This window comes from Neopelma chrysocephalum, unplaced genomic scaffold (assembly GCF_003984885.1).
Source record: "Neopelma chrysocephalum unplaced genomic scaffold, ASM398488v2 Primary Assembly neopelma1_74, whole genome shotgun sequence".
Taxonomy (NCBI): domain Eukaryota; kingdom Metazoa; phylum Chordata; class Aves; order Passeriformes; family Pipridae; genus Neopelma; species Neopelma chrysocephalum.
Genome location: NW_020897735.1, coordinates 5774499 through 5793079, shown reverse-complemented (window position 1 = coordinate 5793079; position 18581 = coordinate 5774499). Strand labels below are relative to the sequence as shown.

The window sequence follows — 18581 nt, the reverse complement described above, 5'->3', positions numbered from 1 at the left end:
GACATCCCTCTATGCTGAATTATACCAGCTTCCACTTAAACATCAGTTTGATCCAGTAACTTTAATTTGCAGAAATGCATCTGCTCCCTTTGAAAGCAACTGAGGCTTAAATAAAGAGCATCTCCAATGAATCAATGCCAAAAAGAAGAAATACTTACATTACTGGCCAAGGCATCCTGCAATTTGGTGACAGGGTTAGCTGCAGTGCCAGAGGCAGAACCAGGTGGCAAGCTGAAGTCAGAATCCTGATAAAGCAAAACACACAAAATTCAAATCCAGGTCCATGGGCCCACCCATCCACTTCTCATGGTTAATGACTCTATCTTGAATCATGGCACTACAAACTAAAGATTGTCTTCCAGTAAAGCCTTGCTGGAAGAGAACAGAAGACACTTCTCAGCACTCAGCAGCAAGCAACCCCTAGAGGCACATGGAGGCTCAGATGGCCATAATTTTTCCCCTCACCTTTGTTACCACCCCAGTTGGTCCTTGGGACAGTATTTCCAAGTGGTGTTTCCCAAGACACCTTGAGTACCTGGTTTGTACCAGCAATGAAGTTCTAAGGCAAATCTACAGCTGGATGTTTCCTCTAAATAATCCTTCTGCCTCAAACCATCTTTCATGTCTCAACAAGCTCAAATCACCAAGAAGATAAAATTAAAATTCAATCCTCACTTTAGGATTTACTCCAAATTCAATGGGTGGCACAGGAAGTACAGAATCCACGTGAATTTCCACCCCATTAACAGGGGGAATATTCCCTTCCAGCCGTTCCGTTCCCTCCGAACCCTTTCTGTTTTTCAGGGAGCGTTCGTTGCCGATTGGTCCGGGCTTGTGTTCCTTGTTCTGTCCTGAGCCTTGATCTGAATCCTTAACAGGAAAGCAGAGAGGCTGAGACACAAAGACTGAATAACCCCATCTCAAGCCTTAAAAAATGCTATCAAGAACAACATAACCACTTCACAAGGTCTCTCACTCTGCGCTCTGGCTTGGCTGCAAATCCAGATTACCTTTTTATCAGATTGCTTCTGCACTTGCTCCTTCTGGCAGTCAGGCTTTGGGTCCACCAGGCCAGCCCCATTCATCTCCTCTGGTTTGAGGGTGCCATATGGAGAGCTGCGCTGAGAGGAGGTCGCGGAGGATTCCCGAGACTCCGCGCTCAAGTCAATGCCACTATCCCCCTGGCTGCCTTTAAATCCCTGCTATGCAAAGCACGAGATGTGTTAAAGCCCCGGACTCCGACCCAGCTCCACAAAGGAGAAAAAATATCCCAGAAAACAGCAAGACCACGTCCCCCTTTCAAATCACGCTCTTGGTAAACTGCAAGGGAGTTGGGCCTGACCTGCAGCACCCCTTGGCCGCTGCTTCAGCCCTACATGCCCCTGAGACAGTGAACCAATGCAACAAACAGGCCATGGCTTCAGAGTAAGGAAAAAGTGTCACACACAGAGACTAGGAGGGCACTGCCAAACTCATTTCATGTGTGACCCACAGCAAATTTGAACTCTTGGCCTCCAGAGGTGAAGCATTCAGGAACCTCCTTCCTCTGCCCTCCCTACAGCTACACACTGCTCGTAGGCATGAGGCACAAACAGGACCTATGGGATTCCATCCTCCTCAACCATAGCCTGCATCCAGTGATGAGCATAACCCTGGAATAGCTCTACCACACAGTTACTCCAGATTTATACCCACATGTAACACCAAGCAGCGCTTGGCCCTCGGGGTCAAGATTTGAGCAGCATCAAGCTCAAGTTATAACTGCAAAGAGACAGTTTAAAATGGCACAAGCAGAGCTGAGAGTCACTAAGCACAGATGGAGCAATGAAACGCATAAAAGCCACCTGCATTAATACTTTATCCACACAATACCTGAAGGGCACATTAGATGCCACTTACCTCAGTGGTGCCAGACTCTGTGCCATTAAAGGTATTTACAGGCTTGCTCCAGGAATCACTGCCAGGAGACTGAACGGAAAGAGCTGGAAGAGAATGGAGGGCAGGGCTCAGCTGCTCGGAACAACTGTGAGCACACCATGTACACTGCGCATATTACACCATTAACCTTCCATTTCTAGACATGAGAAAGGGTATTTTAACCACCTCAGAAAGTTGGTGTTGCCCAGACATCTGAGACATGATGCAGCAGAGAATACAGGGTATGGGGAGTGAGGGTAGAGAACAGGGAGATTTCTTAGGGAACATGATGACAACAGGAGAAAGACAGGACAGACAGAAACAAGGGAGGCACCAGCTATCCAGGGCTAGAGATGAGAAAATGCAGGAAGGCAAACTAAGAAAACAGCTAAAGGAGATCCAGCCCAACTGGCTAGAAAATGCTGTATTGTAGAATCTTGATGTGACACAAAAAAGAAATAGATTAGGAGACTAACACAGTCAACAGAGAAGGAGGATGGCTGAACAGTACAGCTTAGAACAGATGCTACTCCAGATGTCTGCTACCTCCCCTCCCACTTCCAGCATCAGATAGGAGAGGGCTGTCTCCTCTCAAGCATGGACCCCATCCTTTCTGTACACCCCAGAGGATTCCCCAGCTCTGTGAAACCCTTTGGAACAAACAGACCCAAACTTACCTGGGCTGTTGCTCTCCCAGATCTCTGTGCCCAGGCTGTTTCCAGACACTGTTACATCACTTTGCTCCAAGCACAGGCTGTTCTGCTTCTTAGCAAACCGAGGAGGAATGCGAGACTGAAGGACACGGGCCTTAGCTGGTGCCTGCGACAGGAAAGGCCCAGGTGTCAGACTGGGAGGTTCCCCCAGTCTAACAAGGCCCTGAAGAAAGCTGCCTTCAGCAGTATGCATTTTTTTTTTATAGCAATAACACAGTGAGAGTGCCGAAGTCCCTCACTGTTCATGCTGCCCAAAATCCCATCAACTACAGCAAGCAGCTGGCTTACTGAGCCCAGTTGCTTTGAATGAAGACCACTCTAGAAACCCCTCCTTAACTCCCAATTAACAATTCTGCCAGAAGCCAAGAAGAGTCAGAAATCAAACCCTCTTTTTCAGACCAACAGCCCCTGCCATCAGAGCCTAACTATGCTTCTGGGGCCTAAGACAGGATCTTTACTACTTTAGCCAACTGTGTTTTTCTGTTCATCCAAACACTTTTTTGAGGTCCTGTTTCTCTGACTGCTATCCAAACAGTGTAACAGGTCCAACTTTTCCTGCTTCCCATTCCTCACCTGAGCAGCCTGTTCCTTCTTCCTGCGCTCCTCTTCCAGCAAACGACGCTGCTTTTTAGTAAGAACCTCAATGAAGCCTTCACCTGCCATAGAACCCACTTCATTCTCTTCTGCTGTGCCTGACACCCGATTATCAATGATGGTACCTGAACAAAGCATACAGGAGAAAAAATAGTGCACTTGTGTTGTGCATGTAAAGCTTTATAATTGCAATAATTTAAAGAGCACACTCCAAAGAGGACCCATGCTACAAGCAAACAAGTTCAGTTAACAACACTGCAGCTTCAAAAACTAGCCACGATAGTGGTATTTCTCTTTTCAGAGATACTCATTTCTTGCCTCCCTGCCATGAGCTCAGACTCAAATTCCCCCACTCTCTCAGCTTCCTTCACACTCTATAAACTTCAAGCCCAAAACACATTAACATCTTAGAGAGAAATATTCTCCCTAAAGCCAAACTTTCTGTGGAAGAAACATTAGAGACACACTGTCAGATCTGGCTAAAGTTTTGTTTAAAATTTAGCACCATTTTTACCTTCCACATTTTCCCTATTTAGATACACTAGAATTTACTTGTGCAAATCAATGGAAAAAAATCTGATATTCAAAATTACACTGGATTGAAGCGGTCACCCTTGAGGTCAGCCACAATGATTACCCCTTTAAAAAAACATACTAATGAAGACACTCACTTCCATAACTCAGTTCAAACTGTGACAAGGCCTCTCCCTTCTCAGTTGCTCTTTGCGCAGTGGATTTGGGCTCCTTCTCTGGCTTTTTACCTGGCCCCTCAGCACTCTCTGAGTTAGCATGGGAGCCCCTATCCAAGCTGTAAATGGAGTGGCTGCTCCCACCACTGGTGTTACCAAGGCCTCCTCCTTCTTCTGGAGACCTACACAGAAAAAAAGGGAAAGGATTTGGTTTTGTCATTAGAACACAAGTAAAAGTGGCAAGAAGAAAACATACGGGGTGTGTATATCCACTCCTTCAATATCTGCATATCAGGTGACAGATCAGAAAGCAACTTTACCTTTTGCTCTTTATCAGGGTCCCGTTCTGCTGGCTCTCGTATCTGGAAGCTGCTCCTACACCAGTCCTGACAGATTGCTCTGCAAACCCTGCTGGCTCAGCCTTGCGGCTCTGCCTGTCCACCAGTGGCCTCTGGCTCGAGAAGCTTCTCTTTGCTAGTTCCCTCTTCTCTCCCAAGCTCCCGGTGCTGAGGCCACCTTCCAGCTGGCCTTCACTCTCTGGGACTCCATCCCGCCTCTCCCGCCGCTCGCTGAAGTCACTGCTTTCAGATGCCGTCTCCCACTCCTCGTTGGCATGGTCTGAAGAGTTCTGGTAGGACAGCTCAGGAGATCGCCTGCCCGAGATGCTGCTCTTCTCTGCGCTCAGCTTGGGTCTGCCAGGCCACTGGCTGGGCAGCAGGTTGGGGCCTCCCTCCTCAGGGTTCCACTGCCCCACCGATTCCCTCTCTTGCCTGAGGCGCCTGAAGCGTGGGGGCTTGTCCTGGCGGGGGGGGCGGCGCCTCCTGAACGGCCTGTTCTCTATGTTCTCCTGATCTGCTGAGTAATCCTCCTGGAAAAAGTGCCTTTTGTCATCCAGATGACTCTCATCAAAAACCCGGCTGGAGAAGGAATCTGTGTGTTTGTAAGAATCCTGAATGTAGTCCCTGTCAGACTGCTGCCTGCTCCCAAAAGTGTCCGATGGAGAGGTGTGGCTATACTCCTGCCACCCTGCTCCCCCACTCCTGCCTTGCCACTGGGTGGGCTCCTTACCCATGAAACCCCTTCGCCCATAGCCAGAGTTGCTCAGTCTTGGTGGCAGCGACCTCCCAAACGCTCTCGGAGCCCTCATCTTAGGATCCAGGCTACTGTGATCATCCGAGTAGATTTTGTTGGACCTCCAAGACTCTTTGAAGTCTCCCTTTTTCAGATCACTGTCCTCCCTGTCCAGCACAGAGCCTTCATTGCTGTTTTCTGAGCCCCTCTGCCGGCGACGCTTGGGGAGCTCCTCGTACTCTGACCCTTCACTGTGCGTCTCACTCGCAATCCGGCGCCTTGGCTTCCCTCTGGGGAAGTCCTCTGGCTGGTTGAACTCCCGGAGCCCTCGCCCTCGGCTGCTCCGCTGGTTGTTGTAGACTCCTCGGCTGCTCACAACAGTGCCTCGGCCTCTGAAAGTGAACTCTCTGAAGCCTCTCCCTCGTCCACGCCCTTGGCCTCTCCCACCAAAGGCTTGTTCCTCATCAATGAAGATCCAGTTGTTTCTTTTTGTGGGCGGGAGATCACCGGTCTCTCTGCATAGTTTGTTCTCCCAAGTTCTTTCTGGCTTCTCTTCCTCCTCCTCCTCTTCTTCTTCTTCTTGAGATTTCTCAGCCTCTCGTGCCAGGCTGGTTTGGGAAGAACCTTTATCATCCAGCAGATAACGCGTGGAGTTCAGCAAGGCTGCAGAGTCATCTGACTCATTCTCTACTTTCTGAACAGCAGCCTTCTCCTTCAGTGGGCGTGAGGTGTCCTCTCCCTCCAGTTTAACCTTCTCCATCTCCTTCTCCTTCTCTTCAACCTTGAGGGCTTTCAGGACTGGTTTTTTAATGGGGCCGGATCGCCGTGTCCTCCCCATTTGCTCCTGGTGCTGACCACTGGTGTTGCGGTTCTCGGGAGCCCACTCTGATGTCTCCTCAGTGGCCTGTTTGGTATTGGCTCCTTCTTTCTTCCAGGGGTCAGCACTGAACGTCTGCTCATCCCTGGGCACTTCCTCAGCAACTTCTGCTGCAGTCTCCGCAGGTTTCTGGTGGTGGCTGATATCCCAGCCATTATATTCAGGTTTCTTCTCTGCCTGGATAAAGTCAGGCTCGAGGGGTGAACACCTCAAGTTTCCATGGCGGCTGCCAGCAGGACAGGTTTCCTGCACGGTCTCCTGATGCTGAAACAGGAGATCCTGGCCTATCCTCTGGGAAGACAGGCAGCTGTCAAAGTCTGCGTGGGCCTTCTTGTCAAAAGCATTCAAATACTCCTCCCCTCTCTCCTCAAAGAGATCTCGCTGGGTGCTCAGACTCTCTGGCCTTCCAGCAGCACAGTAACTGTCATTCCTGAGAAGGAAAACAACAAATAAATGGAAGTCAGGTAATGCAGAGCACAGCACATCTCCAAGGGCTCAGGCTGGGCACAAGAGATGGAAACAAATAAATAAAGTGAGGTTTATTTTAAATGAGCCTATAAATCCCAGAATGCTGGGCAGATCTGCTGTGGCCCCAGGCTGTACTGCCTGGTTTGTCAAATCAATGCATGATAAAGAAAGCAATTCTTTATCTTTTAAAGATGGGCAGCAAACTTACAAAATGAAGGAAGATTCAGCCTCCAACATATGTGGAGATCTGAGAACACGGAATTTGTTTTAGAAAGCAAAAAGAACTAGGAGACCAACTAAAAGGTATCAGAATTTTTTACTTGTTTTCTGTACTCTCCCATGTAGGTGACAAGTGCCTCTCTTACTAAACAGGCTCCAAGCTGGTCAGCCTTGACTGCATCAGACAGAAAACCTCTGAATAGCTCAGTCTTTAAGCACACTCAACAGTGTAAAAGTGCTACCAGATCAGTACCTGGGCCTGTTCAGAGATATCTTTTGGGTCAGTTCTACACCTGCTTTTTAGCAGATGACTTATGGCAGCACCTCCCACCACAGCATGCATGAGGACAGGAGATGAGGACACTCACCTGGCATGCAGTCCCTCCATGCTCATGTTGTCAGCCTGTTTTTGATGTGACAGGGAGTATCCTTTGCTCTGCAGAGATGTGTAGCTGTCCTGGCCCCACACTGGCACAGGATCCAAGGGAGCAGTTTTCCTCTCTGCCTGCCCTGCTTGACAGTTCTGATCTTCAGACCGACAGCTGCTCCCACCAATGGAGTCCTGCTGAATCATGGGCTTCATAATTCCTGCTCACGACAGAGTTCGTGCCATTAGCACTAGGATCTCACAGACAAGAAGAATTAAACAACCCACTAGCTTTCTACTTCCTTCTAGGGCAGCAGCTGACTGCAGCCATGGAAACCTCTGTGGTAGAGGGGAAATGCCTGGAAAATGCACAGCTGGGAAATGCACCTGGAGTAATATAAAAGGTGACACAGTTCTCAGAACCCAGCCTGCACAGACATTACACAGCATCACTGGCTTGGAATCAAACAGGTGTGTGAAAACAAACCACAATCTCAAGGAAGTGATTTATACACCCTAATGTTTACATTCACACCTCTAGAGATCAGTAACAAGATAGGAAGGTGCTAAGAGCACACAGTTCAGGAACTACTGGGTTTCAGCTTCACATTTCCTGAAGGAGGTCTATTAAGATTTCACATGATCACAGTAACTCCAAAACTGATCCTTCTCCTTCAAGTAGCAAGATCAGTGGACCCACTACCCCTTCCTTCAAGGGGCAAGACCAGTCACACTTGCTAAGGTCACAAAGCAGATAGGGAAGGTCTCCCACTGCAGCACAGGGGATGGACAGGCACGTGAACTCCCTCTCAACCTCCGTTTCCTCACCACCTCCCACTGCAAGCGACTTTCTCATCCCTAGAGAAGGGATTCCAGCCAGGATGCAAAGTCTGGGCAGAGGTAAGATGGGTGACACACAGCAATTTCTAGATATGGACCAACTCAACAGCCAAGATAAACACTGGGAACACCTTACCTGAAGGGTGAAGGGCTGAGGGATAGAAATCCACGGGGGTGCGACTCTGGGCCATGCGAGGGTCCATGTAGGAGGGCATCATCATCCAGCGAGGATCAAAGCCAAGCATCTGGGGGTGCGGCGGGTAGAACGTCCGCTGAGGGTGGGAGTGGGAGGGAGGAGGATACACTTGCTGCTGCCAGTGCTGCATCTTATACAGCTGCTCCTGAAGGGGAAAGGATGGGCTGTTGGGCACGAACGGTTGTGGTGCCAGGAATCACACTTACATACTTGTCAGCCAAGGGAAAACACATGCCATCTATTAGAGGCTCGATCCCAGATCAGATGGGAGGGTGGAGCAGAGAAGGCCAATTCACTACCAACTGGGAACGTGGCAGTTGTTATTCTGTAAATACCAGAGCAGCCAGAATGTCACACCACCATGGGCCAGGCTACATGGCCAAATACAAGGCTCACAGCTCTAAGACCAGAGTTTGCAAGTTCTCAATGCTTCTATGAATACAGGACAGGTTCCTGTCAAACACCACTTCCTAACTGGAACCAATAGCTTAGAACGTGTTGCACTTTTCAGTAAATGCAGTTCTAATTTATTTAGTGTGCATATATATTAGTTCCACTCCTGTTAGCTGAACAGATTAGATAAAAACAACCTAAACTCAATTAAGAGAGCTATTAATATTTTACAGCATTTCCTGTGCATCCTCCAGAGATGGGCTGACACTTGCAGGTTGTTTCCCATCTCCCACGTAGCCAGTCCACCTTCCTTTAGCTGAGGACTGTCATGATGTTAATTCGATCTGACATTTAACTCTTGCTAAAGGTCCAAAAAGAACCTATATTTGAAGGGAGTTTTGTGTACTGAAGAAGGCTTTCAAATAGTAAACAGCTCCAATTAACATGAAATGCATCTACTTACCTGTCAAGCTTTCCACCATCTTTTCTTGGTAAGCACAAAACAGTGTCAGATATTGTAACTGTTTATTAAAAAAGCCAATTCCCCTCTCCAGAGAGAGGCACCCTTAAATCTGAACCTGACACATCATTACAGCAAGAAAGACTCTGATAAATGCAAAGATTATATCTGCATTATCTAGCCCTCTAGTACCTTGGAGAAAATATTTCCTTCATGATACCAATGCTATCTTTTATTTTGCTCTTTTCATGAAGCCACTGCTACCAAAGCAGCAATACAAGCCAGCCAAAACACGCACTGCCTCATACACACTAACATCACAGAGGATAAGAGAATAAAATAAAACTCCAGGTTCTTCCAGTAGCAATGACCTGTGGTATTATTAGCATGACAGCAAAGACATCCAACTCTTTTTAGTTTAAGAGCATCTCTTTTCAAGAGTAACATTAAGCAGCGTTTGCTGCCGTACATCTGAATCATGAAAATGTCAACTGCCGAGCAACGAGCACAGGGGAACATTCCATAAAAGAGCAATTACTGAGCTTCCAAGCAAAAGCCAATTGAGAGCTCTCCACTAAGGTTTGCAGCAGTGTTGATTGTATCACGTTTCAAGTGGTTATTCTATGAAGAATGGCAATTAACTTTGCATTAGCTAAAGCCTGAGCATTCCGTCCCTTGGTTTGGCTCTGCTGCCTTACAGAGACTCACTGCATCTGGAAGCAGAGCTGAACAGCACTTAGGGCACATACAGCACTGAAAGGTCAGGCAAAGATGCAATATGCACAGAGCAGTTCAGGCTGGTGTCTCAGAGCCCCAGAAGAGAGTCTTCAATGCAACAAAAATGAAACGGTAAAGACCAGACATACTTATGGAGCGAAGAAAATAATGATTTGAAAGACCCTCACAGAAAAAACACTGGGTAGGCAGAAGATGAGAACAGAGCAAAGGACCAGCCCTCTGCAAAGGCAGGAGGTGGAATGAGAAGCTGCTCCACAACTCACTCCCAGTCAAGAAGCAGTCCAACAACTTGCCACCGAATGCACAATTTGCCCTTGGCAAGCAAATGGCTGCCTGCACCTAACAGGATAAGGGCACACATCTCTTCCCAGCCATGGAAAGCCCTATCCACAACAGTTCCACATCACAGGCCGCATGGAAAATTCATGTAAGCCATATAGAGCTCTTTTAATCCGTCAGACAGGATACAACCATGATCAGAAATACTGAAAAAGGCCAGGGTAAAACCCCATTTACCACTCCCACACTCAAAGACTGACAGTGTTGAGAACTGAGCAAAGGTAATGGTTTGGTGGGGGTCCACAGGAAGAGGGGTGTGAGTGTCACACCTATTACCTGCTGCTGTTGCTGCTGCTGCCTCTGGAATCGTGGGGGAAGAGACTTCTGGTATTTGTTAAATTCTTGTGCTGGGGAGGGAGCTTCTCTGAGCTCCTCCTCACTGCTGCTTTGGGCTGCTGCTGCTGGGGCAGGAGTCTCCTCTTCCAGGTAGCCAACAGACACATCCTGTGTGTGAAACTCAGGGGTTGCTGCAGAGAAGAAAATAAACCTTAAAGAGGCCTGCTCATGACAGAGTCTGTGAGTGCACACCACAGCACAACATACACAGGTGTGGGCATGTCCTGACTGCATTACATGGCTGAGTTTTATTCCAATCACATATTTGCCTGACAGCTCTAGAGGGCTTTGTCCATCTTGTTTTAGCGATAAATTCCCAGATCCTCCTCTGCTATCAGCCTTCTACTTAAGCACTGGGGGAAAAGTCCATTTCCCCTGTTAGTCCTTAAACCTGCCAGCACTTACTGCTGACTGATTTTCTGATCTGTGCCCATGAGCACTTAATATTATCATCCAATCTTGAGAAGCTCAAGAGGCCCCTTCCAACAAGGCCTCTGCTAGCACAGCTGACTGAGCACAGATAAAGGCAATTGAAGAAGTTTGCATTTGTTTTAATAGCTTTTTCTATTTAATGAACTTTCGTCACCAACGCAAAACACTCTGCAGAACACATGAAGCAGCTGACCTCTCGAGGGCAGCTGAAGGGCCCTCTCAATGCTCCCTCCCAGGAACTCCCCCACTCCAGGTAAGAGGATCAGCACAACAGCAAAAAAGCAGTTTTTACAAGGTGAGTCAAGCACTGTTTCTGTACCTTTACGGAAAGCATGGCCATTCTCTTGCACAGTATTTTTCTCTGTGTTTGAGGGTCGCGCATCTTCGTTCTCTGTGTGTTTCTGGGTCTCCCCATTCTTCTGAGCCAGTTTGCATTTCTGATCAAGTTGCTTCAGCTTTGCAGCGCAGGCTGCCAGGCGCTCCTCCCTGGCTCGCCGCTCCTCCTCCTCCCGCCGCCTCCTGGCTCTCTCCACAGCCTCAGAGATCTCAGAGTGCACAAACTTCTGTCTCAGGGGCACCTTTTCTTCTTTATCCTCGATGGACTGTTGTCTGAGAACACTTCCCAGAGCGGGCTTCTGCCAAAGAAAAAACATTCCTCAATAAGCAAGACCCAACCTATCTTGAGCTTTGTATTCCAGGGCGAGGAAATCCCCTCCTGCCTCCCCCCACTCTATCCTCAGCCACAAATCCCCATTTTACTGGGGGGAGTTATTGCTGTCTGCTTCAATAGCTTCATTTTCTCACTGACAACACCACTGCTCTGGACCAGCTTCAACTTCTTTTCCCTAGTGGAAGTGCTATGCAGATGGATTTCTCTCCAGCTGGATATAAACCAAGAACTGAGAAATTAATCAGCATTCCATTTCCAATAAAATGTCAAACTGGCCTCTTAAGGACAGCGATGTGTCACATCCAGCAGCACAAGCCCACCCACACGAGTTCAGCCTACCTGGTATTCCGATGCAGAACTCCAGCCGTTCAGCTTCCTTGGAGGCTGCTGCGATTCCTGCACTTTCCGGACTGGCCGGGACAAACCCACTGATTCGCTCCAATTCTTTCCTTCCTCCAAGGTGTGCTTGGCATCTGCACTGTCTGCAGAGCTCAGGGACAACTGTCGCTGCCTTCTGGGATCCCAGCTGTTCCTGCCACAGAAACAGCTTCGCTATTGCATTTGCTACTTGCCTCAGAAAGCACCTGCAGCCTTATCAAGTGGCAAAGGCAACTGAACGCAACAGAAAGATCGAAAAAACCACCAGAACAAGAGATGTGCTTCTCCTAAGGTGCATAAGGATCAACTCCACCATTGTGCAGCAGGATAAAGGTGAGAAATGGGCAGGGGACGAGGAAAAAAGCCTGGAAAACTGGAATTCAACTTAAAGACCTGCACATATCTTTGAAGCCCAATCAAACAATGGCCAGTGGAATCAACAGTCACAGCAAGAAATCAGAGGGTTCAAGACTCCATATTTAGAACAAGTTTTTAAAGATCCTGGTATTGTTCACTTTTACTGAAAAAAATGTAAGTGCAAATATGGCCACTTACCATTTCTGTCGTCCATCTTTAAGAGTTTCTTCCTCTTCTTCATCCTCACTAAACTTTAGTTTCTCAGAGTAATCCACTTCATCATGAATGCCTATGAAGGGAGGAACGGAGAAGTGACATGTGAGAGGAAAGAAACAGGCCCCTTTTCCTGATAAAGCTTATGCCCTCTTTGTCACTAAACTCCAGAACACACAGGCTTGGCATAAACTACTCACGAAGCCAATGTCCACCACAGGTACTGGGAATCATAGAATGGGTTGGGTTGGAAGGACCTTTAATGTCATCTAGCCCAACCCCCCTCAATGAGCAGGGACACCTTCAACTAGATCAGGTAAGAAATTACGTGAGCAGTGTGGACACACACTGCTGAATGGCTATGCTGTTCCCAGAGGAGCAGCAGCAAACAGTCTGGGAATGGAGGCTGCAAATGAGGAGACAAACATCAAGCCAGACTGTGTGCAGTTGGATACTGAACACCATGACTGAAAAGGCAGGACTAATTATTCCTCCTAGCAGCCATAATGCTAAACCTCCTGCTGTTTGGTGTTTTCAGATTTTTAGGAGTCTTCAGATCCGATTCCTTGAGCACATTGTGATGGAAGGATCAGAAGGATCCATTGTGTCATCATTTACACCAGCAGCAATTTCACAACTACACAGACAACTCTATGCTTCCCCCTCCTTTATTCTGTGGCAGCAAAACAGAGCCACAGGAGCATCCTGGCTACTTTATGTTGCCTGAAGCTTGAGAATGGAGGCACTTTACCTGCCCATCCATCATCTGCATCATTGTCCAGTTCATCCAGCCCCTTCAGGTTCTCTGCATTGATGATGGTGGGCCGGGGCACTCGCTCTATTTGCTGCCGAACCGGACGTGTCGGGCGAGACAGGCTGAGCCTGTTCTCTTTTCTACAGGAAAACACAGAGAAATGGTTAGAAACAGCCAACAATAAAGCAAAGAACACAGAGCTGACTTTATGAGTCAGTCCTTTTCTACCACACACTTATAATACAGTGCATCCAAGTTTCTCTCCCTGAGCAGCAAAGCTTCTTTGCTTTCACTACCTGGTACCCACTTCCTAAGGCTTACAGGTCAGAGCTGCAACCCCTCCAATCCAGGATCACACACTTTTCTTCAGACACACAGTGGTTACAGCCTTGCAACGTTTCACCTGCTGCTGTAGCTGGAGCAAAACACTGCTGCTTTGGTTTCCCCCGTGGCTGCCTGCAGCTTCACACACACAACTGCATCCTTGGCCCAAATTCTTGCCTAGTTTAAGGCTCATGTCACACCCTGAACCTGCCTCTCAAGTTGGACAGTGATGGCAGCCTTACCCATCCTGGTCATTCATCTGGAATTGTCTGAAAGGTACCCGGGGCTCAAGGCGAAGCTGAGGAACAGGGAAAGACCCTCGGTCCAGCGGTGCAGGGGGCTCGGATGGCTGTTGTGGACACATCTGGAATGAGGCAAAGCAAAATAGTCTGTTTTTATTCCTTGCCATAGGAAGGTTCACCCAGATTAGGTTACAACAGGTGCACAGTGGCTGCACCCGCACAAAGGGAAACCAAACATTTCATGTCTGGCTGCCCAACACGCCACGTGCTAATGGTTCCCTCCCCAGCTCTAGAGGGAAATGGGCAACTTTTCCTTGGGCTGAGCAAGGCTGTGCTGCACTGTTCTAGGATGAAAGGGCAAATGCACAACCAGGGAAACTAAAAACAGGTCAAGAGAAGGATCTGTGAGTAACCAAGAGTCCAGAAAATGCATCTCAGCCGACTTCAACCCCCACACACGTAAGAACCAAGGACGTGACACATCTGTGGAGAAAGGGTAACTCACAAAAGCAGGCAGCATGTCATGGTATGTAGGTGGCTGGTAGACGTTTCCCATGAACTGTGAGGCCCCTTTGCGGACGGGCTGAGCCGGGCGCAGAGACGGCTCCTTCGGGTCGCTGGCGCTCGCCGAGGAGGGGGCTCCGTCCCCACTGCTGGAGGTCTTGCTGCCCAGCTCAGCAGGGGAGGCGGTCAGAGATGTAGCAGAGGTTATGTTCCTCCCACCGCCCTCCCTCCAACTGGTGACATCTGGAAAGGAGGTAACAATTATGTTAATATTTGTAAATGCAGACGGTCGCTCTGCCAGAAAGTCTCGAAATGTCAAGTGCTCTGGTCAAGCCCTAATTACACTAAGCTTGTAGAAAAAATATCAGGGACCAAGAAAAATCTCCAGTTGTGTTTACTCTTTCAAGAAATAAGCAGCATGAGCTGTTACTAAGTAATTGCTGCACCAGTGGTGTCCTTATTTGTCAATAAGCCTAAATTCCTACTAACTCTGCTCCCCATCTCTTACTTACCCTGCAGAATCAATGCCAATTAGATGCACAAACACTCAAAGAGAAGCCACATCACACCAAGCACTCATTTCACTGTGGCTCCACCAGCCCAGGGGGAGGGGCCTGCTTTGCAACATCACACAGCAACTTTTATTAAACAATATAGTAGATGACAGTCCATTCCCAGCTGTCTGGACCACAAAACAACAGCACCACATGCTGACCTGTGATCATCTGCTAAGCAGCCTGACACATGTAAGCTCATAAAAAGAGAAAAGGAAATGCAAAGATGGAATATCTGATACTGCTGTGAACTGGCACGCCCTGCACAACACAGTCTATGGGGTTATGCACAGTCTATGGGGTTATGAGCTGGGATAAGACAGAAGGACACAATCCTTCACTCACTCTGGGGGCGGAGGCTTGGTCCTGGCCCATACGACGGATCTAAGGCGCCCTTTTCTTTGCCACCCTTGTCCTGCTCGCCAGCTGCTTTCAGCGTCGGAAATTCCTCGGGAGAGAAGGATAACAGTCGGCTTGAGGCCCTTGAACCTGTCAGACAAATAAGTGTGGGACTCAGAGAAAATCCTTCCACTCTTTCAACTCCCTTACAAGATCAGCCTGGAAACGTGTTTCCTGAGAATCTGGGCCTCTGGCACATTTAAACCCGAGTTACTATTGTACCGGCACCTCAGCTCACATCCCAAACACTCTCAGACACTGTCACCAACATGACAACACATGTCCTCACCCAGCACTCCCACGCTCTTAACTTGGGATCTTCATTTAAATTCTCACATTCAATGAAGTCAGAGTGAACCTTCTCAGCTTCCAATTATTTTTGTAAAGTACAGAATTCAAATAGAGGCAGAGATATAAATTCTGCAAGATCGTACCCTGCTATCAAGCACTTGACATTTCTATTCAGACTGTTTCTGTTTCTCTGCCAGGGAAGTCTATTGTTAAGATTTCTGCCAATATATTAGTGAAAGACCACAGAGAAGGGTGGATGTTACATGCCATCCCCACTCTCCTCCCTGCTGCAGCATTTTCAAGATGCAGATCAGTGGTCAGATCAGGCCAGGTTCATTTCTAGTCATTGGCAAATTGTCTTGCTGAGTCATCAGTCACCCCAGAATGATAGTTTTCTGTCAATTCTAAAGATCTGCCAGTGACTGGAACACAAAACACAGTTCTCCTAAATCTGTTGGCAAGACAACACTGAATAAAAGGAAATTGCAAGCATTATTGCACTATTAAACATTAAAAGAATTGCTTTTTTTGAGAACTGTTTCTTAGTGTTACTTGGACAACGCTCCCTTTAAAAAGGGCATTTCAGAATTATCACATTAGAAGTATCAGCAGTGAGTACTGAAGACCTGACAAAAGAGTCTCATTTATCTTTCTCCTTCCTTGTCCTGAAGAGTCAAGAAGGATTGGTTTTAGTAACTTCCACTTTCTGGAACTTGCACACTGCACAAGACCTCCCATGTGAGATTTCCAGGGAAAACACTGCAACTGCTGCATGTAACACCTTTAACTATTTTGGAGACATGAGAATACTCGAGAAGAACATTTCCCAAATACACCACGAAGTGATTGAGAAGTGCTGCGAGTTCTGATTTCAAATGTGTTGTTCTACCGAGCTAGAATGGCACAGGTAAGTGTCTTTCAAGAAACTCCCTCCAAAAAAGATTTTACAGCTGTAAGACTTAAAAAGAGCAAAAAGCAAGAGACTCTCCTCTTTGTCCATAATATTAGAAACTGCTGTATTAGCTTAGAAGGAAAAGCAACTATTCAAAGCCACTGGAGAAGAGGTGTGAGCATGGGATGGCCAAAGAAGTCCTTTCAGCCACATTTCTGATGCTTTTGTGATTCAATTACCTTCTAATTAAGCTGCTCTTAGCCACATATGCAACTGTTTTCTTGGGTTGAGAACTCTATATTGGTAAGTGTGACCTAGAATGAGTTTTCAAAAAATCTTTAATAACACTGTTAAGATTATCAGATTTCAAAATGACTGTACAGGAAAAGTACCAATTAAGCAAAGAAGACAGTCTTTGCACTGGCCACTAACCTCAGGCAAACACAAGTCTCTGCTTTAACATTTGGCCTTTGAGAAACATCCTCTCATTAAGGGCCTTATTTAATTAAGGGTAAACTTGTCCCTTCTGTTTCTGCAATCAGCAGCTCTCTCAGTTCTTTCACATCTCTCTGCAATTTCACTCGACAACCGAACAGTTCCAGGTCTGTTCACATTAAAACACTGGAACTGAGCTGTTATCCTCACTGTGATTTTAATGGCAGTACTCAGTGCAGCTGGAAACCACCTCCTGCGTGGAAATGCATGCATCTGAAGACAACTGAACTCCCAGTTGGTGTTAACACTGCTTCAGGATTCTCAGTCAAGCAGAAGCCATTAGCAGCACAGTTACTCAGGGAGAATCTCCCTTCTTTCATTCAGTTTTCCTCACCCTTATTACACACTGCTGTGGACTGACAGAAGATGCTGATGAGGAGGCAAATGCTTCCCTTTTTCTTCAAAACCTTCACCTCCCAGAACTCCCTGCTGCATCCCAAGAGCAAGAATCAATCTGGTTCAATGTGGCCCTGAGACAAATTCTGTTCAAGCCACGTCTTGCAGTGGCAGACCTGAGCAGATGCATCTGCATCCTTCCAGGCAACACATGACACAGATTGAAAAGAAAACTCATAAGGCCTCTCTGCACTGTAACCAAGACATCTGTGTCCCATTCTGCACCAGTCTGACAGGGAGGGCAGGAAGAAAGGGGAGTCCACTCCACCTCATGTCTATCTGGGGGAAGCAGGAACATACCCAGCTCCATTTCTGCTTATCATACTCACCACCTTCTTGTCCTGCTGGCTTTCCATTCAGCTGTGCCCATGACTTTGGTCCACCTGGCACTGAATTTGTACTCTGAAAACAAAACAAAGCAAACAAAGAAACCCCAACACCCACAGATCAGCAAAGTTTCACGACTGTTTCTCATTTCCTGGCTGGCACCTCCTATTTTTCAGACCTCTAGATCACCCACTGGATACCACTCAATACCCCAGGTCTCCCCAGCATCTTGTTGGGGCTAAAGTCAGCTGTTCCCCACTCCAGTGTACTACAGTGCTACAGCAAAAATCCTCTTCTCTGCCCTAATGTCTCCTCAGCTCATCTTCACCAACTCAAACCACTTCTCTTGTTTACCTCACTCTAATCAGGTTTTCCCTTTGTTCTGCTGCATTTACCCAAATGGTCTCTCTCAATCTCCTAGGTTTGTTCCATGCTACACCTCAGCTTGAAGGCTACCCTATCTTCTCATGCATTAACCACTATTCTCTACAAATCATAACCCCTGTTGTGATTTCTCTGAACCTCGAGGGCTGGGAAATTTTTTAAAACTCAAAGTGTGAAATCTACAGCATGAGAGGACAGGTCCCTGCACTCTCTGGGGCAGCTTCTTACTTGCTAGTAGCTTTTTCAGGTCCTGACACTGGCGACTTCTCCCACATAACTGGATCTCTTTCTATTAAGTCTGGGAGCAAGCACTGGGTCTGTTGTCACCATGTGACACTTGAATTAGACCCAAAGTAAAATAGTTTAGAAGTGCTAACCAGCCATCCTACATTTTAATTGGTTTTTTTCTAGACCTCAACTAAACTTTTTGCACACATTTGAAAGACACAGAGGTAACATACACAGAATTATACTCTTAATTGCAACACGGCACAGTAACTTGGGACTCAAGAGGGTCAATTCCACAAGAATTGATTATACAGGAGCTGTTCTTACTTGTGCAACACAGGCAATTAAAGAAAACCCCCAGGCTGCCTGGGGACAGGGGAAGCAGGGTGGCAGTCAGAGACCAGCTGCACCTACCTCCTGACTGATTGACTGTGTCGGCTTCTGTAAATTGGAGACAGATTTCTGCAAACCCTGCTGCGGCAGCGACTCCTGCAGCTGTGCAGCCGTCGCACTGGAACTGAGCA

At 47.4% G+C, this 18581-nt stretch overlaps 1 protein-coding gene across 8 annotated transcripts in view; it reads right to left on the bottom strand.

Moving 5' to 3' along the window:
* The window catches only part of PRRC2B (proline rich coiled-coil 2B), a 45735-nt gene that overhangs the window by 12027 nt on the left and 15127 nt on the right, over window positions 1-18581 (bottom strand). For 5 of the 8 annotated variants that reach the window (XM_027687988.1, XM_027687995.1, XM_027687991.1 and 2 more), the window contains exons 4-23: window positions 18472-18574; window positions 17448-17520; window positions 14991-15134; window positions 14093-14334; window positions 13588-13709; window positions 13019-13161; window positions 12253-12343; window positions 11659-11851; window positions 10969-11284; window positions 10158-10348; window positions 7892-8096; window positions 6917-7136; window positions 4234-6291; window positions 3896-4095; window positions 3204-3349; window positions 2595-2736; window positions 1900-1982; window positions 1011-1202; window positions 676-870; window positions 159-245 (exon numbers count right to left, since the gene is read on the bottom strand). In XM_027687988.1, the coding sequence (XP_027543789.1) occupies window positions 159-245; window positions 676-870; window positions 1011-1202; window positions 1900-1982; window positions 2595-2736; window positions 3204-3349; window positions 3896-4095; window positions 4234-6291; window positions 6917-7136; window positions 7892-8096; window positions 10158-10348; window positions 10969-11284; window positions 11659-11851; window positions 12253-12343; window positions 13019-13161; window positions 13588-13709; window positions 14093-14334; window positions 14991-15134; window positions 17448-17520; window positions 18472-18574 (5146 nt within the window). The remainder of the gene's footprint in view (window positions 1-158; window positions 246-675; window positions 871-1010; window positions 1203-1899; window positions 1983-2594; window positions 2737-3203; window positions 3350-3895; window positions 4096-4233; window positions 6292-6916; window positions 7137-7891; window positions 8097-10157; window positions 10349-10968; window positions 11285-11658; window positions 11852-12252; window positions 12344-13018; window positions 13162-13587; window positions 13710-14092; window positions 14335-14990; window positions 15135-17447; window positions 17521-18471; window positions 18575-18581) is intronic. The other 3 variants (XM_027687993.1, XM_027687996.1, XM_027687994.1) reach the window with 2 other exon arrangements.